The following is a 20,289-nucleotide window of genomic DNA, read 5'->3' on the forward strand; positions in this document are numbered from 1 at the left end:
ACCTAGACCATCTCTGACAGGTGTTTGTCTAATCTGTTCTTAAAAACCTCCAAGGATGAGGATTCCACACCCTCCCTTGGAAGCCTATTCCAAAGTTTATCTAACTTTATGGTTAGAAAGTTTTTCCTAATATCTAACCTAAATCTCCATGATGCAGTTTAAGCCCACTACCTCTTGTCCTATTTCCAGGGGACATGAAAAACAATTGATCACTGTCCCCTTTATAACAGCCCTTACCATAGTTGAAGACTGTTATCAGGTCCCTGCTCAGTCTTTATTTTTGAAGACTAAAAATGCACAGGTTTTTTTTAACTTCCTCAAAGGTCAGGTTTTCTAAGCCTTTTCTCAATTTTTGCTGCTCTGCTCTGGCCTGTCTGCTGATTCAGATCCAAACTTCTCTGAAGTTCAGGATTATTTAGATTCTGAAATTTGGAGTGGGTCCATCAAGATATTTTGAGCAATCAAAAAGGAAGTGTGTTCCTGGGGCACAAGAAGGCCTTGGGTATAGTAGATCTGAAAAAGTAAAGTCAAAGAGTTCCTTTCCTCTTAATAGATGTTTGTCAATGTTTGTGGCTTCCACCCATATTTATCTGAGTCCAGCTGATCTCAACAGTCTGATGAGAAGACTGCCCTGAAGTGGACAGAATAGCTAAACCCTGGGGAACATTTTGGAACATACAGTAATTTGTACTTTGGGTCATATGTTGTACCTCACATGGTGTAACTAAAACACATATTTTGCACAGTGAAACACATACTTCATAGACATGCCCTGTTGAGATGGACATTTCATATGTTACACAGGAAACCAGATTCACACATAGTTCATGTGACTTTTGTCCTCTCAGCCTTGAGAGGACTGTGTTGTGGTTTCCATTTCTGATTATTCAGCTGAACTACTAGTCTTGTGATAAACTGCAGATTCGAACTGCTAAATGTAGACTAGACGGCCTAAACTTTCATTTTTGTTTCTTTGCATGTTACACCTTGAAAATATTTTAAGCGGCAAAATAGCAAATTTTTGCCACTTGAATTCAAAGTGCTAATTGGAGAAGTAAAAGGACAGAATAAAGATGTTAGCTGCTATGCTTCTTCCCCTAATCACATCAGGCGGCAGTGAAACTGCAGCAAAAAGTCTTATTAGTGATAAGAAAAGGAGTACTAGTGGCACCAGCTACAGCTCACTTCATGCTCAGATAAATTGGTTAGTCTCTACGGTGCCACAAGTACTCCTTTTCTTTTGGCGAATACAGACTAACACGGCTGCTACTCTGAAACCTGTTATTAGTGATAGTGCCATGTAGAGGGGCAAGGGGAATGGAAAGGGCATTCATATGCACACACCATTTAGCCCTGTTAGCTTTCTTCCACAAAAGACCTGCAAAACTGGGCTATGTTTGCAAAGGAGTTGGGCCCAGGGGGTGGATGAGAGGAGCCATGAAAAAGCTATGCTAAGTGACATACATAGAGAGAGAGAGATTTGGTGAAGATTTTGGTCTATACTTTGCGGGGGGGGGGGGGGAGTGAGTGTGTATGTGAGTGTCTATACTTTGGTCTATACTTTGCGGGGGGGGGGGGGAGTGTGTATGTGTGTGTGTGTATGTGTGTGTATGTATGTGTGTGTGGTCTATACTTTGCGGGGGGGGGAGTGTGTATGTGAGTGTCTATACTTTGCGGGGGGGGGGGAGTGAGTGTGTATGTGAGTGTACATATACACACAGAATATGGCTCAAAATCTTAACCAAAAAAATTAACTATGTACTCTGTGACTTCTCTCAGTGGAAATTCATACCTGATATAAGTGGGTGGAAATCACATTCTATAAGGAAAATACTGTCACTTTTGTTCCTGCAGAGGTCTGTGATCAGTTTGTTCCTTGCATTGATTTTATGCTGGAGGGAAATGTAAAGGCCTTAACATTATGAGCATGTTTATTAGGTAGGGTCACTGTACTCCTTAGCTGATACTTTGCAACTGTAAGATGATTTGTTTCAAAAAGAGTGATCCAGCCAAGATTTTCAGAAGTGACTGATGGTTTGGGATGCCCCAGTCTCGAAACTTTTTAAGTGGGCCTAATTTTCAGAAAGTGCTAAGCACCTACCCTCTGAAAATCTGGCCACTTTAAGGTGTCAGAAATTAGTACCTATAATTATTCATCACTTTTGAAAAATTTGGCCTTTTTACATTTAGCATCTCAGAGGACAACAGTGGTTAGACCAGAGGTCGGCAACCTTCAGCACACGGCTCATCGGGGTAATCTGCTGGCGGGCTGTGAGACATTTTGTTATGTTGACCGTCTGCAGGCATGGCTCCCGCAGCTCCCAGTGACTGTGGTTTGCCATTCCTGGCCAATCGGAGCTGCGGGAAGCAGCGGGCCACAGGGATGTGCTGGCTGCCACTTCCCACAGCTCCAATTGGCCAGGAACAGCGAACAGCAGCCACAGGGAGCTGCGGGGGGCTGTGCCTGCAGACGGTCAATGTAAACAAAATGTCTCACGGCCTGCCAGTGGATTACCCTGATGGGCCGCGTGCTGAAGGTTGCCAACGCCTGGGTTAGACCTTTTTCCAAGTATTATACAAATGTTTTTAGTTGGTTGGTTTTTGGTTTTGGGGTGTTTTTTTTCTTTTACATGCATCTCTAGCTTTTCACCTTGAAAATTAGAGTTTGACAATTGTGCCTTGATTTAATTTCATTTTTGTGCTGTGTCAAAATGTGTTCCTTTAATTAGAACTTTTTAAATGATCTTATATTATTTACAAAAAGAAAAGGAGTACTTGTGGCACCTTAGAGACTAACAAATTTATTTGAGCATAAGCTTTCGTGAGCTATAGCTCACTTCATCGGATGCATTCGGTGGAAAATACAGTGGGGAGATTTATATACATAGAGAACATGAAACAATGGGTGTTACCATACACACTGTAATGAGAGTGATCAGTTAAGGTGAGCAGGAGAGTGGGGGCGGGAAAAAACCTTTTGTAGTGATAATCAAGGTGGGCCATTTCCAGCAGTTGACAAGAACGTCTGAGGAACAGTGGGGGGTGGAGGGGAATAAACATTGGGAAATAGTTTTACTTTGTGTAATGACCCATCCACTCCCAGTCTCTATTCAAGCCTAAGTTAATTGTATCCAGTTTGCAAATTAATTCCAATTCAGCAGTCTCTCATTGGAGTCTGTTTTTGAAGTCTTTTGGTTGAAGAATAGCCACTTTTAGGTCAGAAATCGAGTGACCAGAGAGATTGAAGTGTTCTCCGACTGGTTTATGAATGTTATAATTCTTGACATCTGATTTGTGTCCATTTATTCTTTTACGGAGAGACTGTTCAGTTTGACCAATGTACATGGCAGAGGGGCATTGCTGGCACATGATGGCATATATCACATTGGTAGATGTGCAGGTGAACGAGCCTCTGATAGTGTGGATGATGTGATTAGGCCCTATGAGGGTGTCCCCTGAATAGATATGTGGGCACAGTTGGCAACGGGCTTTGTTGCAAGGATAGGTTCCTGGGTTAGTGGTTCTGTTGTGTGGTGTGTGGTTGCTGGTGAGTATTTGCTTCAGGTTGGGGTGCTGTCTGTAAGCAAGGACTGGCCTGTCTCCCAAGATCTGTGAGAGTGGTGGGTCTTCCTTCAGGATAGGTTGTAGATCCTTGATGATGCATTGGAGAGGTTTTAGTTGGGGGCTGAAGGTGATGGCTAGTGGTGTTCTGTTATTTTCTTTGTTGGGCCTGTCCTGTAGTAGGTGACTTCTGGGTGCTCTTCTGGCTCTGTCAAACTGTTTCTTCACTTCAGCAGGTGGGTATTGTAGTTGTAAGAATGTTTGATAGAGATCTTGTAGGTGTTTGTCTCTGTCTGAGGGGTTGGAGCAAATACGGTTGTATCGTAGAGCTTGGCTATAGACAATGGATCGTGTGGTGTGGTCTGGATGAAAGCTGGAGGCATGTAGGTAGGAATAGCGGTCAGTAGGTTTACGGTATAGGGTGGTGTTTATGTGACCATTGCTTATTAGCATCGTAGTGTCCAGGAAGTGGATCTCTTGTGTGGACTGGTCCAGGCTGAGGTTGATGGTGGGATGGAAATTGTTGAAATCATGGTGGAATTCCTCAAGGACTTCTTTTCCATGGGTCCAGATGATGTAAATGTCATCAATGTAGTGCAAGTAGAGTAGGGGCATTAGGGACGAGAGCTGAGGAAGCGTTGTTCTAAGTCAGCCATAAAGATGTTGGCATACTGTGGGGCCATGCGGGTACCCAAAGCAGTGCCGCTGATTTGAAGGTATACATTGTCCCCAAATGTGAAATAGTTATGCGTGAGGACAAAGTCACAAAGTTCAGCCACCAGGTTTGCCGTGACATTATCGGGGATACTGTTCCTGACGGCTTGTAGTCCATCTTTGTGTGGAATGTTGGTGTAGAGGGCTTCTACATCCATAGTGGCCAGGATGGTGTTTTCAGGAAGATCACCGATGGATTGTAGTTTCCTCAGGAAGTCAGTGGTGTCTCGAAGATAGCTGGGAGTGCTGTAGCATAGGGCCTGAGGAGGGAGTCTACATAGCCAGACAATCCTGCTGTCAGGGTGCCAATGCCTGAGATGATGGGGCGTCCAGGATATCCAGGTTTATGGATCTTGGGTAGCAGATAGAATACGCCAGGTCGGGGTTCCAGGGATGTGTCTGTGCGGATTTGTTCTTGTGCTTTTTCAGGGAGTTTCTTGAGCAAATGGTGTAGTTTCTTTTGGTAACCCTCAGTGGGATCAGAGGGTAATGGCTTGTAGAAAGTGGTGTTGGAGAGCTGCCTAGCAGCCTCTTGTTCATATTCCGACCTATTCATGATGACGACAGCACCTCCTTTGTCAGCCTTTTTGATTATGATGTCAGAGTTGTTTCTGAGGCTGTGGATGGCATTGTGTTCTGCACGGCTGAGGTTATGGGGCAAGTGATGCTGCTTTTCCACAATTTCAGCCCATGCACGTCGGCGGAAGCACTCTATGTAGAAGTCCAGTCTGTTGTTTCGACCTTCAGGAGGAGTCCACCCAGAATCCTTCTTTTTATAGTGTTGGTAGGAAGGTCTCTGTGGGTTAGTATGTTGTTCAGAGGTGTGTTGGAAATATTCCTTGAGTCGGAGACGTCAAAAATAGGATTCTAGGTCACCACAGAACTGTATCATGTTCATGGGGGTGGAGGGGCAGAAGGAGAGGCCCCGAGATAGGACAGCTGCTTCTGCTGGGCTAAGAGTACAGTTGGATAGGTTAACAATATTGCTGGGTGGGTTGAGGGAACCATTGCTGTGGCCCCTTGTGGCATGTAGTAGTTTAGATAGTTTAGTGGCCTTTTTCTTTTGTAGGGAAGCAAAGTGTGTGTCGTAAATGGCTTGTCTAGTTTTTGTAAAGTCCAGCCACAAAGAAGTTTGTGTGGAAGGTTGTTTTTTTATGAGAGTATTGAGTTTTGAGAGCTCATTCTTAATCTTTCCCTGTTTGCTGTAGAGGATGTTGATCAGGTGGTTCCGCAGTTTCTTTGAGAGTGTGTGGCACAAGCTGTCAGCATAGTCTGTGTGGTATGTAGATTGTAATGGATTTTTTACCTTCAGTCCTTTTGGTATGATGTCCATCTGTTTGCATTTGGAAAGGAAGATGATGAACCTTGTATTTTTGCTACAAGGAGCTGAGGCGTAAATTACTAATTCCTGCTATTTTAGCTGCCTCTTTTGCAATGTACAGTATTTGGTTCTTCAGCTGTAATGTATTTCTTTGGACAACTGTGGAAAATAAGGCTGAAAGGAAAAAGAGAAGTTTATAAATAACACGTTAAACATTTGTGCCTTTCACTTTAGAGTTCAGAGTAATAGCCGTGTTAGTCTGTATTCGCAAAAAGAAAAGGAGTACTTGTGGCACCTTAGAGACTAACCAATTTATTTGAGCATGAGCTTTCGTGAGCTACAGCTCACTTCATCGGATGCATATTGTGGAAAGTGTAGAAGATCTTTTTATATACACACAAAGCATGAAAAAATACCTCCTCCCACCCCACTCTCCTGCTGGTAATAGCTTATCTAAAGTGATCACTCTCCTTACAATGTGTATGATAATCAAGTTGGGCCATTTCCAGCACAAATCCAGGTTTTCTCACCCCCCCCACCCCCCTGCACACACACACAAACCCACTCTCCTGCTGGTAATAGCTTATCTAAAGTGACCACTCTCCTTACAATGTGTATGATGATCAAGGTGGGCCATTTCCAGCACAAATCCAGGGTTTAACAAGAACGTCTGAGGAGATGGGGGGGGGGGAGGGTAGGAAAAAACAAGGGGAAATAGGTTACATTGCATAATGACTTAGCCACTCCCAGTCTCTATTCAAGCCTAAGTTAATTGTATCCAATTTGCAAATGAATTCCAATTCAACAGTTTCTCGCTGGAGTCTGGATTTGAAGTTTTTTTGTTGTAATATCACAACTTTCATGTCTGTAATCGCGTGACCAGAGAGATTGAAGTGTTCTCCAACTGGTTTATGAATGTTATAATTCTTGACATCTGATTTGTGTCCATTTATTCTTTTACGTAGAGACTGTCCAGTTTGACCAATGTACTTGGCAGAGGGGCATTGCTGGCACATGATGGCATATATCACATTGGTGGATGTGCAGGTGAACGAGCCTCTGATAGTGTGGCTGATGTTATTAGGCCCTGTGATGGTGTCCCCTGAATAGATATGTGGGCACAGTTGGCAACGGGCTTTGTTGCAAGGACAGGTTCCTGGGTTAGTGGTTCTCTTGTGTGGTATGTGGTTGCTGGTGAGTATTTGCTTCAGGTTGGGGGGCTGTCTGTAGGCAAGGACTGGCCTGTCTCCCAAGATTTGTGAGAGTGTTGGGTCATCCTTCAGGATAGGTTGTAGATCCTTAATAATGCGTTGGAGGGGTTTTAGTTGGGGGCTGAAGGTGACGGCTAGTGGCGTTCTGTTATTTTCTTTGTTAGGCCTGTCCTGTAGTAGGAGACTTCTGGGAACTCTTCTGGCTCTATCAATCTTGCCTACAGACAGCTCCCCAACCTGAAGCAAATACTCACCAGCAACCACATACCACACAACAGAACCACTAACCCAGGAACCTATCCTTGCAACAAAGCCTGTTGCAAGTGATCACTTTAGATAAGCTATTACCAGCAGGAGAGTGGGGTGGGAGGAGGTATTTTTTCATGCTTTGTGTGTATATAAAAAGATCTTCTACACTTTCTACAGTATGCATCCGATGAAGTGAGCTGTAGCTCACGAAAGCTTATGCTCAAATAAATTGGTTAGTCACTAAGGTGCCACAAGTACTCCTTTTCTTTTCACTGTAGAGTGTGTGCTATATGATATGGACATTTCATTGTAAGAAGTATGCATTTCAATTACGCTGTATGATGAGGGTTTTTTTTTAACTAGATTTAAGCTCCAGTTGTACCATAGTTCTAATAATATGTTGGATTCCTATTGCACCTTTCTTCAGAAGATCTGAAAAGTTTTTTTACAGTTAATTACTGACGAGTCACAGTTCTTTGGAGGTCGATGGCATTAATTCAGTTTACAGAGATAAAATGAGGTCAAGTGACTTGCCTAAAATCTTTCAGCAAGTGTGCGGTAGAGCTAGGAATCCTGACTCTTAGTCCCTTTGCTCTAATTAAATTATTAATTTAGACTCGAGTGCTAAGAATGATGGCCAAGCCATAGAGTAAGCACAAAATGTATAATGCATGTCCTCTGTTACATTACGCTTCAACTTTTCAACCTCTCCCCTCCATCTTTAGGACCAGACAGAATACAAAACCTTCACTGCCGGCCACAAAACTCTACTGCCATTGCATGTTCCTGGACCCCGCCTGACTCTGACTTCGATGGATATAGTATTGAATGCAAAAAAATGGACACTGGAGAAGTTGAGTTTTCCAAAAGGATCGAGAAAGAAAAATCTTTGCAAAACATCATGATGCTAGTACCCCACAAGAGATACTTGGTGTCCATCAAAGTGCAGTCTTCAGACATGACTAGTGAGGTAGTTGAAGACAGCACCATCACTATGATAGACCGTAAGTCCTTGATGTATGAAATACATAGGTACAGTGGCATGGAGGGAGAAGGTGAACAGGAAGAAGGTGAACAGGAATAAGCTATCATCTGGTCCTGCTGGTTAGTCAGCAGACTTTTCGACCTCCAATACTGCCTGTTGTGTCACACCAGCCGCCGAAATGTGTGATCAGTGACCAAAATGGGGAACACCTGTGTTTAGTTGCACGCTGTGCCAGATTATAAGGCTCTTAAACTATAAAACTTCTTTAAAGGATTTTTTATCACTGTGTGAATCTTATTGTAAAAGTGGTTTATTTGACTCACACAGTGAGAACAAACTTGAAAACAAGTTTTATAATCTGTCAGTCATGGCACAACATGCAGCCTACAACTGACTCTTTGTTCTCCTCTGGGTTTGCCTCTTTGCTGCCCCCTGGTCCTTTCCTCTCACCAAATGCCATCGCCAAGTCAAAATAGTGGGAAGCCACTTAGAGCCTTCAGGAAGTTGGGGCAGTGGCTCTTCTTCAGGCTTTACTCCCTCTTCTCTCAGATGATGAGTTTGCGTCGGGCAGTGGAGATGAAGGAGGAGCACTGCTCTGCAGACTCCTCCCAGACTCCCCTGTGGCTCCTCCCTTGGGCTGCAGATGGGTGGTAAATGGCAGCTTGCAGCTACTCAACAACATACACAAGGAGGGAGGTACTGCCAGCCCGCATGGTACTGCCCTGTGCATGGTGATGTCTCTCTCCACTGTGCACAAGCCACTCACAGGAATCTCCTTCTCCCTTCTGCACCTTGGCTGGTCAGCAGCTGCTGCTGACACTCAAGTTGTGGCAATCCATGGGTCACCTCCAGTCTGTGTGGTACAGCATGACAGAGAGCCTTAATTACCCCCAAGGCCAAATGTTCCACGAAGTATAGTGTGATTGAGAGATCTGGTCACCAGTCCCCCCATAGAGCCAAGGAGAACTACAAAGTCCAGTCACTAAAAACCCCTACAAATCCTACACCGAGCAATAAGGGGTTAATAAGCTAATGGAGACTCAGCTGAGAGATGTCAGAATTGGAGGGAGGAACTTAAAAGGGAGAAACCCAGCTCAGCTGATGACGAATCAGGGAGGAGAGCAGATCTTGGAAAAACGGATGGCTGAATGCAGGAGCCCCCTTGGGCAACCACTGCCCAATGGTCCCTTCCTGAAGGAAGGGAGGACCTGATGCTGACTCACCTTAAAAGGAGACTGTTCCTCTCTGTTGGTGAACTCGGATTAGGGCCACAGCCTGATGAGTGCCCTCTGAAGGAAGAGAACTTTAACCCAGCTTTGGGACCATTCGTTTGTGTCAATTCCTCTTTCTTCTGTTCATTGACAACCCTGGCAGGTTATCTGGTGTCCAGCCACTGGTCTGGGCCTCTTAGGACTGGAACTGGGAATGGTAAAACCACCCAGACATTCCAGAGCTGTGACCCCAATGATTGCTGGGGCCCTGCCCAGAGCCTGGGAAAAAAGAACATGGTAAAACCCACCCTTCACATGAATTGCAACCAAGCCCTGTCTCTTCTCTACTACAAGAGATGCTATGAGTTCAGATAAAATCAGAGATAACTTGAGCATCACCAGATACAGCAACAGAACCTCTTTGAAGGCTTAACTGTTCTCCATTATTTTCATTTTTAGACATCTCTGCACTATCAAGTTCTGGTTGAGCCTGGAAGCAGGATTGTCTAAATACCATGAGGGAGCCAGCTCTCCCAAGAATTCCAGACTGGTCTTACAGATGGAAGATATCTGGCTAGGCTTCAAATAAGCTTGTGAACTATTGGTTCTTTATCCACACCGAAACCCTTTAAATTTTGGTCATGACTATTAAACAGTAGATACTGATACAGTATATGTGGCTATATAGGTTATTGAAAACATTGAGCTGCGATCTCTATTACAGTGCTCTAGTGTTCCATTGAGAGGCTTGCATCAGATATACTTTATTTCCCCCCCCACACACTCTTTTTCCTTTTCCGTTTCATAGAATCATAGACCTGGAAGGGACCTCGAGAGGTCATCTAGTCCAGTCCCCTGCACTTAAGGCAGGACTAAGTATTATCTAGACCATCCCTGACAGGTGTTTGTCCAACCTGCTCTTAAAAATCCCCAATGATGGAGATTCCACAACCTCCCTAGGCAATTTATTCCAGTGCTTAACCACTCTGACAGGAAGTTTTTCCTAATGTCCAACCTAAACCGCCCTTGCTGCAATTTAAGCCCATTGTTTCTTGTCCTATCCTCAGAGGTTAAGAACAATTTTTCTCCCTCCTCCTTCTAACAACCTTTTATGTACTTGAAAACTGTTATCATGTCCCCTCTCTGTCTTCTCTTCTCCAGACTAAACAAACCCAATTTTTTCAATCTTCCCACATAAGTCATGCTAGACCTTTAATCATTTGTGTTGCTCTTCTCTGGACTTTCTCAAATTTGTGCACATCGTTCCTGAAATGTGGCACCCAGAACTGTACACAATACTCTAGTTGAGGCCTAATCAGCGTGGAGTAGAGTGGAAGAATTACTTCTTGTGTCTTGCTTATAATACTCCTGCTAATACATCCCAGAATGATGTTTGCTTTTTTTGCAACAGCATTACACTGTTGACTCATATTTAGCTTGTGATCCACTATGACCCCCAGACCCCTTTCCGCAGTACACCTTCCTAGGCAGTCATTTCCCATTTTCTGTGTGTGCAACTGATTGTTCCTTCCTAAGTGGAGTACTTTGCATTTTTCCTTATTGAATTTCATCCTGTTTACTTCAGACCATTTCTCGAGTTTGTCCAGATCATTTTGAATTTTAATCCTATCCTCCAAAGCACTTGCAACCCCTCCCAGCTTGGTATCGTCTGCAAACTTTATAAGTGTACTCTCTATGCCATTATCTAAATCATTGATGAAGATATTGAACAGAACCAGACCCAGAACCGATCCCTGCAGGACCCCACTCGTTATGCCCTTCCAGCATGACTGTGAACCACTCATAACTACTCTCTAGGGACGATTTTCCAACCAGTTATGCACTCACCTTATAGTAGCTCCGTCTAGGTTGTATTTCCCGTTTAGTTCCTGATGTATCACTGTTCAACATATAGCTTGTTTAGACATATGGCAGATACAAATGCCAGTTCCCTATGGAAGCCATACTATAAATCTGCTATCAGATCGTCTATATGTAAATACTTTGCTTAATTGACTCAGTGTCGTGTTTTGTTTCTTGGACATTGTTTATTGTTCGATTTGATGTGAGAGGGAGAAATCTAGATGTTTCAAAGCGAATGTCTATCTGCAGCCTCAGTGGTCTCAAAGTACCCAGATTGAACCCACCTCTGAAAATGCTATTTTAGCGGCTATAGTTTAAGACTGCATGGATTTAATGAGACATTAATGCAATCCTGGGCAGCTTCTGCAAAAAATCCTACTGTAAGGAGCTGCCTCTGTAATTATGTTTAAAACACCGCTGGTCTGTTATGTCTTCTGGCAGCTTCTCTGCTGGAGAGGGATACACTTTGGGCAGGTCTACACTACAGCAGGGATCGACGCTCTGAGATCGATCCACCAGCAGTCGATTTAGCGGGTCTAGTAAAGACCCGCCAAATCGACTGCAGATCGCTCTCCAGTCGACCCCTGAACTCTACCCCTGACGAGAAGAGTAAGGTAAGTTGACGGGAGATTTTCTCCCATCAGCCCCCTGCGGTGTAGACCCCACGGTAACTCGACCTAAGGTACGTTGACTCCAACTACATTATTCACGTAGCTGGAGTTGCATAGCATAGGTCAACTTACCGCGGTAGTGTAGACATAGCATTTGTGACTGCAAAGAGTATAATATGAGAGACACTGGGTCTAAATGAGTTTTGTTGAGATTTGCACATCATTTGCTGTTATTATGTAATTAAAAATATATAGATGGTGATGTACTTTATTTCGCCCTCCCTCTCTCTTCTTTTCCAGGCCCCCCTCCTCCACTTCCCCACATCCGAGTAAACAAAAAGGATGCACTCATTACCAAATCTTCCATCAACTTTACTTTCAACTGCAGCTGGTTCAGTGACACCAATGGAGCTGTGAAATACTTTACTGTGGTTGTGAGAGAGGCTGATGGTAAGTTTTTATGAATTAATAGGTTTCTTTCTGTAACCCGTATTAACACAAGGAGTGTATTTGTCCTCATCTCCTGGCCAGATTTCAGAAGAGGTGTATGGATCTGCTTCTGTCAATGAACCTGGTCCTTTAACTCCGCAGGGAGAGGCTTTTAGATCCAGAGGTCCATAGATTCATAGATACTAAGGTCAGAAGGGACATTATGATCATCTAGTCTGACCTCCTGCACAACGCAGGCCAGAAAATTTCACCCACCCACTCCTGCGAAAAACCTCTCACCTATGTCTGAGCTATTGAAGTCCTCAAATCATGGTTTAAAGACTTCAAGGGGCAGAGAATCCTCCCGCAAGTGACCCGTGCCCTATGCTATAGAGGAAGGCGAAAAACCTCCAGGGCCTCTGCAATCTGCCCTGGAGGAAAATTCCTTCCCGACCCCAAATATGGCGATCAGCTAAACCCTGAGCATATGGGCAAGATTCACCAGCCAGATACTACAGAAAATTCTTTCCTGGGTAACTCAGTTCCCACCCCATCTAATATCCCATCACAGGCCATTGGGCCTATTTACCATGAATATTTAATTACCAAAACCATGTATTCCCATCATACTATCTCCACTGGCACCATAGTTAAGGACAGAGTTTTACTTCAATCTCTGGGATGTTACCATCCACATGTTTGGACAGTTTCCTTACTTAGAAGATGAGAGAACTCAAAGCAAATGTCTCAGAGAATAGAAATGGGACAGATTGTCTTGCTATGCACTGATTCAATAACGTAGTTTAGGCACTAACTTGAAGCAGCTAAGAGTGCATCTCAGCTTCAGTCTCTGTTGCCTTCAGTGTTGCCTGCTAAGCCGTTATTGGAAAACAAAGGTAGCTTACAGTCTGAACAAAATGATTCATGTTGTTTATTTCATGAGGCAAATTGCTCTCACATACACCAGTGTAAATGGAAGCAGAAAATGTCCCCATATAGTGCATATATATTTCCTTCCTTGTGCTATCCTGTAGAGAAGAAGAGTGGCCTTGCAGTTAAAGCCCTAAACTAGGACTCAGGAGGTCTGAGTTTAATTTTTGACATTGCCACAAGCCCCCTTTGTGACCTTGTGTAAGTCACTTAACCATTCCGCTGTGTCTCTGTTCCCAGGTAAAAATAATCCTTTTTTTCTCCCACCCTGTGTCGTTCTTGTCTAGTCAGAGTGTAAGCTCTTTGGGGGCAGGGACTGTTTCTCACTATATATTGGTACAGTGCCTAGCACAGCTGACCCTTTTAGGCACTATCATAAAGAATAAAAAATCGGGATTCATTTCTGGGGACTACAATCATTTCCTATTGCAACTATTCTCTGTACCCACTGGCTACTTTTTTTTTAACCCCCTGTGGAAGGAGGCAGATGGGGGGGGGGAACTGGGGGGGCAGAATTATGCAGCAGAGGTGATTCACACAACCTTCTCAAGGCATCAGACCCTCCCTGTGCCCACTGTTCTAGAATGGGATCTAGAAGAGATATAGCAAACTGCCCTGAGTTATCTAGCCAAGCAAGCCAGCATCGATCCAAAAATGTCCCCATAGACCAACATGCAGTGTGGGTTCAAATAGAAGACAGTGTGCCTGAAACACCCTGAGCTAGGCTCAGTCCAAAAATACTAAGGGTATGTCTACACAGCAGCTGGAGGTGTCATTCCCAGCTCAGGTAGACATACCCATGCTAGCTGTGATTGAGATAGCACACTAACAAGTGGAGCAAATGGTGGTTCCCATCTGACACCCTGTGTGCAGCTACGGCTCTGCTGTTATTTTCAGCACACTAGAGTGATCAGAGCTGGCATGGGCATGTCTAGCCCTGCTGGGAATGACACCTCCAGCTGCTGTGTAGACATACCCTAAGATTTAATTTCAGGAATTGTGCCACAAGTCAGCAGTTTGTAGACCATCACTCACTTAAGAAAAGCACAGAGAGTTTCTTTAGGACTCTCAGTAATTTGAGTCTGTAGCGATCTCTGTAAAGAAGGGGCTTTCATGTGGCTTAACAATTTTGAAGACAGTATAGCATAGTCTTTATCAGACTGTACGAAGCTTTTAAAACCACAGTGCCAGGTTGCTTTGAAACACAGAATTTCCTATCTGTAGGAATTTGCTGTTTGATGTAGGAATCTGCTTCTTCTCCTGGGGATCAGATTATCACACCAGACCAGCTGTTGTTTGTAAAGATAACGTAGCTACTAATGACCCCTGCAGTTAAAGTTAATAATAACAGTTTGTATATTGTGTGTTTCTTCCATAGAAAACTTCAGGTGTGTTACAAAGGAAGGTAATTTGGCAGATGGGGAAACGGAGGCTCAGAGGGCAGTGACTTGCCTATGGTCATACAACAGTTTAGGGTCAAGGCTGGAAATAGATTCCTGGTAGCTAATTCCCAGTCCCATGCTTTATTCACTAGACCATGTTACCTCCCAGACAAAGTACAGAAGTTTGTCAAGTGTTAAATATGTCTATTGATGCCCTCGGCCTTAGATATTTACTGCACTAATAGCACGAGAGCTGTGGCATATGATGTGCAATTTTTTTTTACCATTTTTTTTCCTAGGCAGTGAAGAGCTGAAGCCAGATCAGCAGCACCCGTTACCTTCCTACTTGGAATACAAACATAACAATTCCATACGTGTCTATCAGACCAACTATTTCGCAAGCAAATGTGCTGAAAACCTTGACAGCAACTATAAGAGCTTTGACATTAAGCTTGGAGCTGAGATGGAAAGTCTGGGAGGAAAATGTGATCCCAATCAGCAGAAATTCTGTGACGGGCCACTGAAACCCAGGACTGCCTACAGGTTAGATTTATTGTGGTAATTTTGCTGTGTGAGATGTGCTGTATTATTAGGTACTATGCTATCTCGATGCCTGATTTACTTGAGCTGCCATAGATTAATAACCTGTGTTACATGGTGTTCTCTATGTTGTACTGTGCAATTTATAAAAGCTTTGTCCCTGCCCCATCTCATATTTAATGTATAAACAGTTCCTTCACCAGCCTGGAAATGCTACAATTCATTATGTGCAAAACTCCGTGCAACGAAAAGGCCTCTTTATCTCTTTTACTTTGATGGGGAACTTTGCTACAGTTGCTAATTTCTCTGTGGAGAGACTTAAGGGCTGGATCAGCAGCTGAGTCAGGGAAGCATTCGGGACAGGTAAAACGGGAGAGCAGGAGATGCAAAGGTAGTTTTGTGTTCCTCTAATTCTGTGGACAGGCTCCACCAGGCCAATCTGCTGGTGCAGATTAGAGCAACCCAAAGGCCATTCTACCCTGTGCCAGGTTCCAACAGACTCAGGAAGCCTGTACAGTAGCTGAGGCTGACCAGGACAAAGGGAAGATTTAGCCACAGTTGGGCATGGTGTGGGAGCTGCTAGAGCACCTGTACACCTCCTGTTGCATCCTCTACACTGGCATGAACCTCCAAGGGCTGAATCCAATTACCTTAAGGCCACTTTGCACCTAGGGAACAGCAGAAAGCAGCTGCAGTGTGACCCAGCATCTAGGCCTTAGATTTTAGCCAAAAACTAGAGTATTTGAAGTAATATCCCCAAACAGTTATGATTTGTATTTCAGATAAACTGGATACCATGTATGTTTATGTAGAAGCTGCAGCTTCACATTAAATGTAATTACTTTTCTCTGCTGCATTAAATCAAGCTTAGCTACTAAATGTGGACTATTAAAAACTTAATGGGGCAGTTGTGCAATTGAAGTGAAAGCAGCTTTCAAGTGGGCTCTAGCTGGGTTCAGTGGAAATTATGCCCACTTATCCCTACTCAGAATGAGACCTACTGTGAGTAAAGATTTCTACCTCTTAACTTCTTTGATTCTAAATTCTATCAGCTGGCCGGCAGGAACCTCCACAACAGGTTACCAAAGCCACAATGAGAGCTGAGTGACTAGATCAACAAACCTTTCACAGACACTCATTTCAGCTTTTTAATGAATTTGCTTGCATTTCATTTGAGCTCCTTTTGCTTTCTGTGAATGCTCTTAGAAATGAGTTTGCTGAGAGGAAAATTCATGGACTTAAACAGTGAATTTCAATTGAATGTTGCAGAATTTTTTATTTTGTTCATTGTGTGCATCTGTATCAGAAACCTGCTTAACAACTACGTTCATCCAGTCAAAGAACAGAAGCTTACCAGGTGACCATGTGTCCAATCAAATCAATGTGTTCATGTGAACAGATTTGTTGATGAATTTTCAGTGACAAATTTTTGGCAATCAGGAGCTTGTGAAAATAGCAAAGACCTAAATCCAACAAAGACGCCGCTCACTGTGATTAGTTTGTCCAGCTCATGGGACTACTTTCATGATCCCCAGGAGCCTAAGGTGGTAAAGACCCAATCCTGAAAACATTTATGCACATAAGTAGTCCATTTACAGGCCTAATATCTGGAGAGATGGAAGTAGGTCCTGAATATGACTATTCACATGCAAAGGTGTGTGCAGGATCAGAAGCATAGAATGTAATCCAAATCCAAGACCCCATATGATAGTACTGAGGGCAGTTATATCCATAGATCAGCTAGTCAGCAGTTTTTTTGGCTTACTGCAGCCCTATACAAAGAACACACTGTGATATATAAGCCTTCCCTCTGATCACACAGTTAGGCAGAAATTTTTTTTCCCAAGTTTAATATGGTGTGTCACCTAGTATCTAGTCCTTCTTTCATTTTCCCCACATAGTGTTGAGCAAAAGATACTAAAAAATGGAATGAACTGCTGAGGTGCTAAAAATATTGGCTTTGAAACTCTCACTAAAGCAGAAGCTGAACAACAAAAGGTATAACAATAACAGTAGTTAGAAGACACAGGAAATGTACTTAGTAAATATTGTCCAGAAGCCCTGTTTTGTGATTTTGCTATTTCTGTGTTAACCTTTAGTTTTCTCCTGTTTGATACCAACTCCCAAAAAGATCTAATAAACCCTTCTGCTTTTCCAGAATCAGTATCCGAGCTTTCACCCAGCTCTTTAGTGAAGACCTGAGGGAATTCACTGAGCCACTCTTCTCAGATACCTTTTTCTCTTTACCAATCACTACTGAGTCAGGTGAGTTTCTCCTTTATTCTATACTAACTGTACCAGTTACATGGGTATGACACCCATTGGTGCTGGAGTGGGTAGGAGAGAGCAGCAAGGACCTTGTTGCTGAACTGAGTTACTTTGAGATTAAGCTCTCCGCCAGTTAATATTCGGTATTCAGCACTGTCGGTTAAAACAGTAGCTGTGATGTTTCCCCTTCCATCCATGATTTCCTTCTGAAGTACAAAACTTCCTACAAATTATAGGCATTCACTTTAAAAGGGAGCCAGAGAGAGAGAGAGAGCAAGGACTGTGCAGCATCCTTCGGGATAGAAATAATACATAAGGCTAGATTCTCCGGTCTGCTTTCTGCCACTCAAGCTGCTCAAAGTGGACAGAAATGGCTAGTGGAAATTTCCCTTGGTGCAGGGGAGCTCTCTTCTGGTGTGAGAGATGGTATAACCACCTCCTGCACCTGCTGTCCCATGTGTCCAGGGTGTAGGAGAGATGTCAGAGGTGGGAGGGAGGTGTGGCAGAACTATGCTGATCCTTCACAGTGTAAGGTCACCTAGGGACTTTATGCCAGTGGCATGAGTTAGACCTGCTCCTCAGCAACTCTTGACTTATGCCGTGGCCAAGCAGCACAGGATCAGGGAGCCACAACCAGCCCCCTGTGTTCCCCGATCTCAGCTATGGTGGAGCAATAAGCCCATAGGTTATAAATTGTTTGGGAAGGAACACATTGCCCAATAGAGCTGGGGTCCCTGACTGAGGGTCTCGAGTCACTGCTACAATACAAATAATAATTAATAGCATAGCCCTTTGATACAAGGATCTCAGTACTTTCCAAACACTGATTAAGCCTCAAAAAACCCCTTGAATCCAGACAACAGTTCCTTTCTGGATGTGAGAATGAAATGGTTTTGTCATCCAGTGTAAATGGTCTTGAAATGGGACTGAATCAGTGAATTATCCTAGACTCAGTTTGAAAAACCCAGTGAACTACTGTAGCCTGGGGAGGAGATCTGAACTCCTGGGAAATCTGGCTGTTTCTTCACTCCCTCATTCTATGGAAGGAGAGAACTTTTTTCTCTTCTACCTGTTTCTTGTCCACCTGATGTACAGTGTAAGTTCTTGAAAAACTAAGGAAGTAATATCAAAGCCCAGTCCTCCAAATATATATGCAGTTGAAGTTCCTTTGTATTTATTTCAGTGTCTTTAACTGATAACACTGTATGTATCTAATTCCTTTGCTCTGTGTGTGTGTGTGTGTATCTATCTATCTTAGAACCCATGTTTGGAGTTATAGAAGGCGTGAGTGCTGGTTTGTTTCTCATTGTGATGGTGGTGGCTGTCACTGCTTTATTTGTCTACAGACAAAAAGTTAGGTAAGTAGAAACTCCCTTTTTTAAATTTTTCTTGCACAAGGTCTGCTGAAATTAGACATGATTTTCAATCTGAGACACTGAGGAAGGTGTAAAATTGGATGAAAACTTTAAATTGTATTTAGGAAAGCAAAAACCTAATTCCATTTCCCTCACCATTTGTACAAATTGAATATTGAACTAAGAAGCCCCATATTACCCTTGATTAAGGAACAGGATTTCCACTGATTAATAGGAGTTGCATGATTTAAGGCTGCAATGGGACCTTTGGTTCTTAGTAGAGCTGGTCAACACATTTTCACTGGAGCAGTTTTCTGTCAGAAAATGTGGCTTCATTTAAACCTTTCATGAGAACTTGTTGATTTCAATGACATTTTTGATGGGAAAACTTTTAAATGATTCATTTTGACCCTCTCATTTTGGAAACATTGAAACATTTTCTTTCAAGAGTATCAAAAAGTTTAGTTTTGACTTATTTGTTCCATTTCATTTTGAACTGACTTTTATTCTATAATATTAATTTTATATCATCTATATATTATTTTAATTTAAATATATATAAATATTAAATATAATATTTTAACATTATAAAAATAAAAAAATTACCTTATTGAAACAAAACATTTTACAGTATTGAAATGAATTTTTTTTTATATTTCTGAGTCAAAAAAATTTGGAATTTCTATTCTGTGGGAAATTTTGAAAATGCAACATTTTGCTTGGAGTTGGAATGGAATTTTTCTTTGAAATGTTGGAAATTGTTTTCCAACCAGCTCTAATTCTTAGTCTGCATGAAATTATTCTCTAGCAGTTTCTTCTAGACACATAAGCCCAAATTCAATGCAGATGTCTAGATGCTGACCATGAAAAAGCATGTGCACTTGTGTGTAAAACCTGCATTTGTTTGTGCCTACAGAGAAATGCATGCCTACATATCTGTATGCATACACCGCTACCATTATGCATGAGTAAAATGCAGGTTTTGCATTCACAATAGGTGTACACATTTTCTCCTGGCTGCTACTTAGGCACCTGCATTTGAAAATATGTCCCTTATCCTCTAATTTATTTTTGCTCTACATAGTTTGAATGTAAATCATATGAAGTGCATGTTTTCTCAACTGTATTGTGATTTCTTCTTATGAGCTCTGTTCAATGGGTCAGTGAACGTCGGTATATTTTTCTGTGTCACATACAATAGGTAAATGTTTCTTTCATTTACCAGAGAGGTTTCTGAGGGAACAAATGGTGATCAGAGATGGAGAGACAGTGTGTGTGGTTTAGTGGAACATAGGAATGTAGGACTGCAGGGGATCTCCTGAGTCACTAAGTCCAGATCCTAGCTATTGCAGGCAGCCCCATTATATAATCACATTCATAAATTTATCAAGCTCCATCTTACAACTGATTCAGTTGTTTGCCTCCACAACTCCTAGTGGGAGGCTGTTCCAGCATCTCACTCCTCTAATGGTTAGAAACCTTCTTCTAATTTCCAACCTGAATTTGTTCATGGCCAGTAAACACCAGGAAGAGAGAAGAGCTATTTAGCTAATGGACAATGTTGGCACAAGAACAGATGGGCGTAAACTGGCCATGAATAGTGGAATGAGCACAGAATGAATTCCAAGAACTTCCCAAATCTATCCGAGTGCTGCCACT

At 42.8% G+C, this 20,289-nt stretch overlaps 2 protein-coding genes across 6 annotated transcripts in view; one reads left to right on the forward strand and one right to left on the reverse strand.

The window, feature by feature from the left end:
• PTPRB (protein tyrosine phosphatase receptor type B) overlaps positions 1–20,289 on the forward strand; it is a 107,656-nt gene that overhangs the window by 69,075 nt on the left and 18,292 nt on the right. For both annotated transcript variants that reach the window (XM_074942052.1, XM_074942051.1), the window contains 5 exons: positions 7,782–8,060; positions 12,027–12,176; positions 14,767–15,010; positions 17,166–17,272; positions 18,534–18,633. In XM_074942052.1, the coding sequence (XP_074798153.1) occupies positions 7,782–8,060; positions 12,027–12,176; positions 14,767–15,010; positions 17,166–17,272; positions 18,534–18,633 (880 nt within the window). The remainder of the gene's footprint in view (positions 1–7,781; positions 8,061–12,026; positions 12,177–14,766; positions 15,011–17,165; positions 17,273–18,533; positions 18,634–20,289) is intronic.
• LOC141980637 (uncharacterized) overlaps positions 2,966–20,289 on the reverse strand; it is a 53,381-nt gene continuing 36,057 nt past the window's right edge. For 2 of the 4 annotated variants that reach the window (XM_074942056.1, XM_074942054.1), the window contains exon 2: positions 2,966–5,770. In XM_074942056.1, the coding sequence (XP_074798157.1) occupies positions 3,166–4,176 (1,011 nt within the window). In that variant the 5' untranslated portion in view covers positions 4,177–5,770 and the 3' untranslated portion in view covers positions 2,966–3,165. Of the gene's footprint in view, positions 5,771–9,264; positions 9,532–20,289 lie in introns of all 4 variants that reach the window. The other 2 variants (XM_074942055.1, XM_074942053.1) reach the window with 2 other exon arrangements.

Source organism: Natator depressus, chromosome 1 (genome assembly GCF_965152275.1).
Source record: "Natator depressus isolate rNatDep1 chromosome 1, rNatDep2.hap1, whole genome shotgun sequence".
Taxonomy (NCBI): domain Eukaryota; kingdom Metazoa; phylum Chordata; order Testudines; family Cheloniidae; genus Natator; species Natator depressus.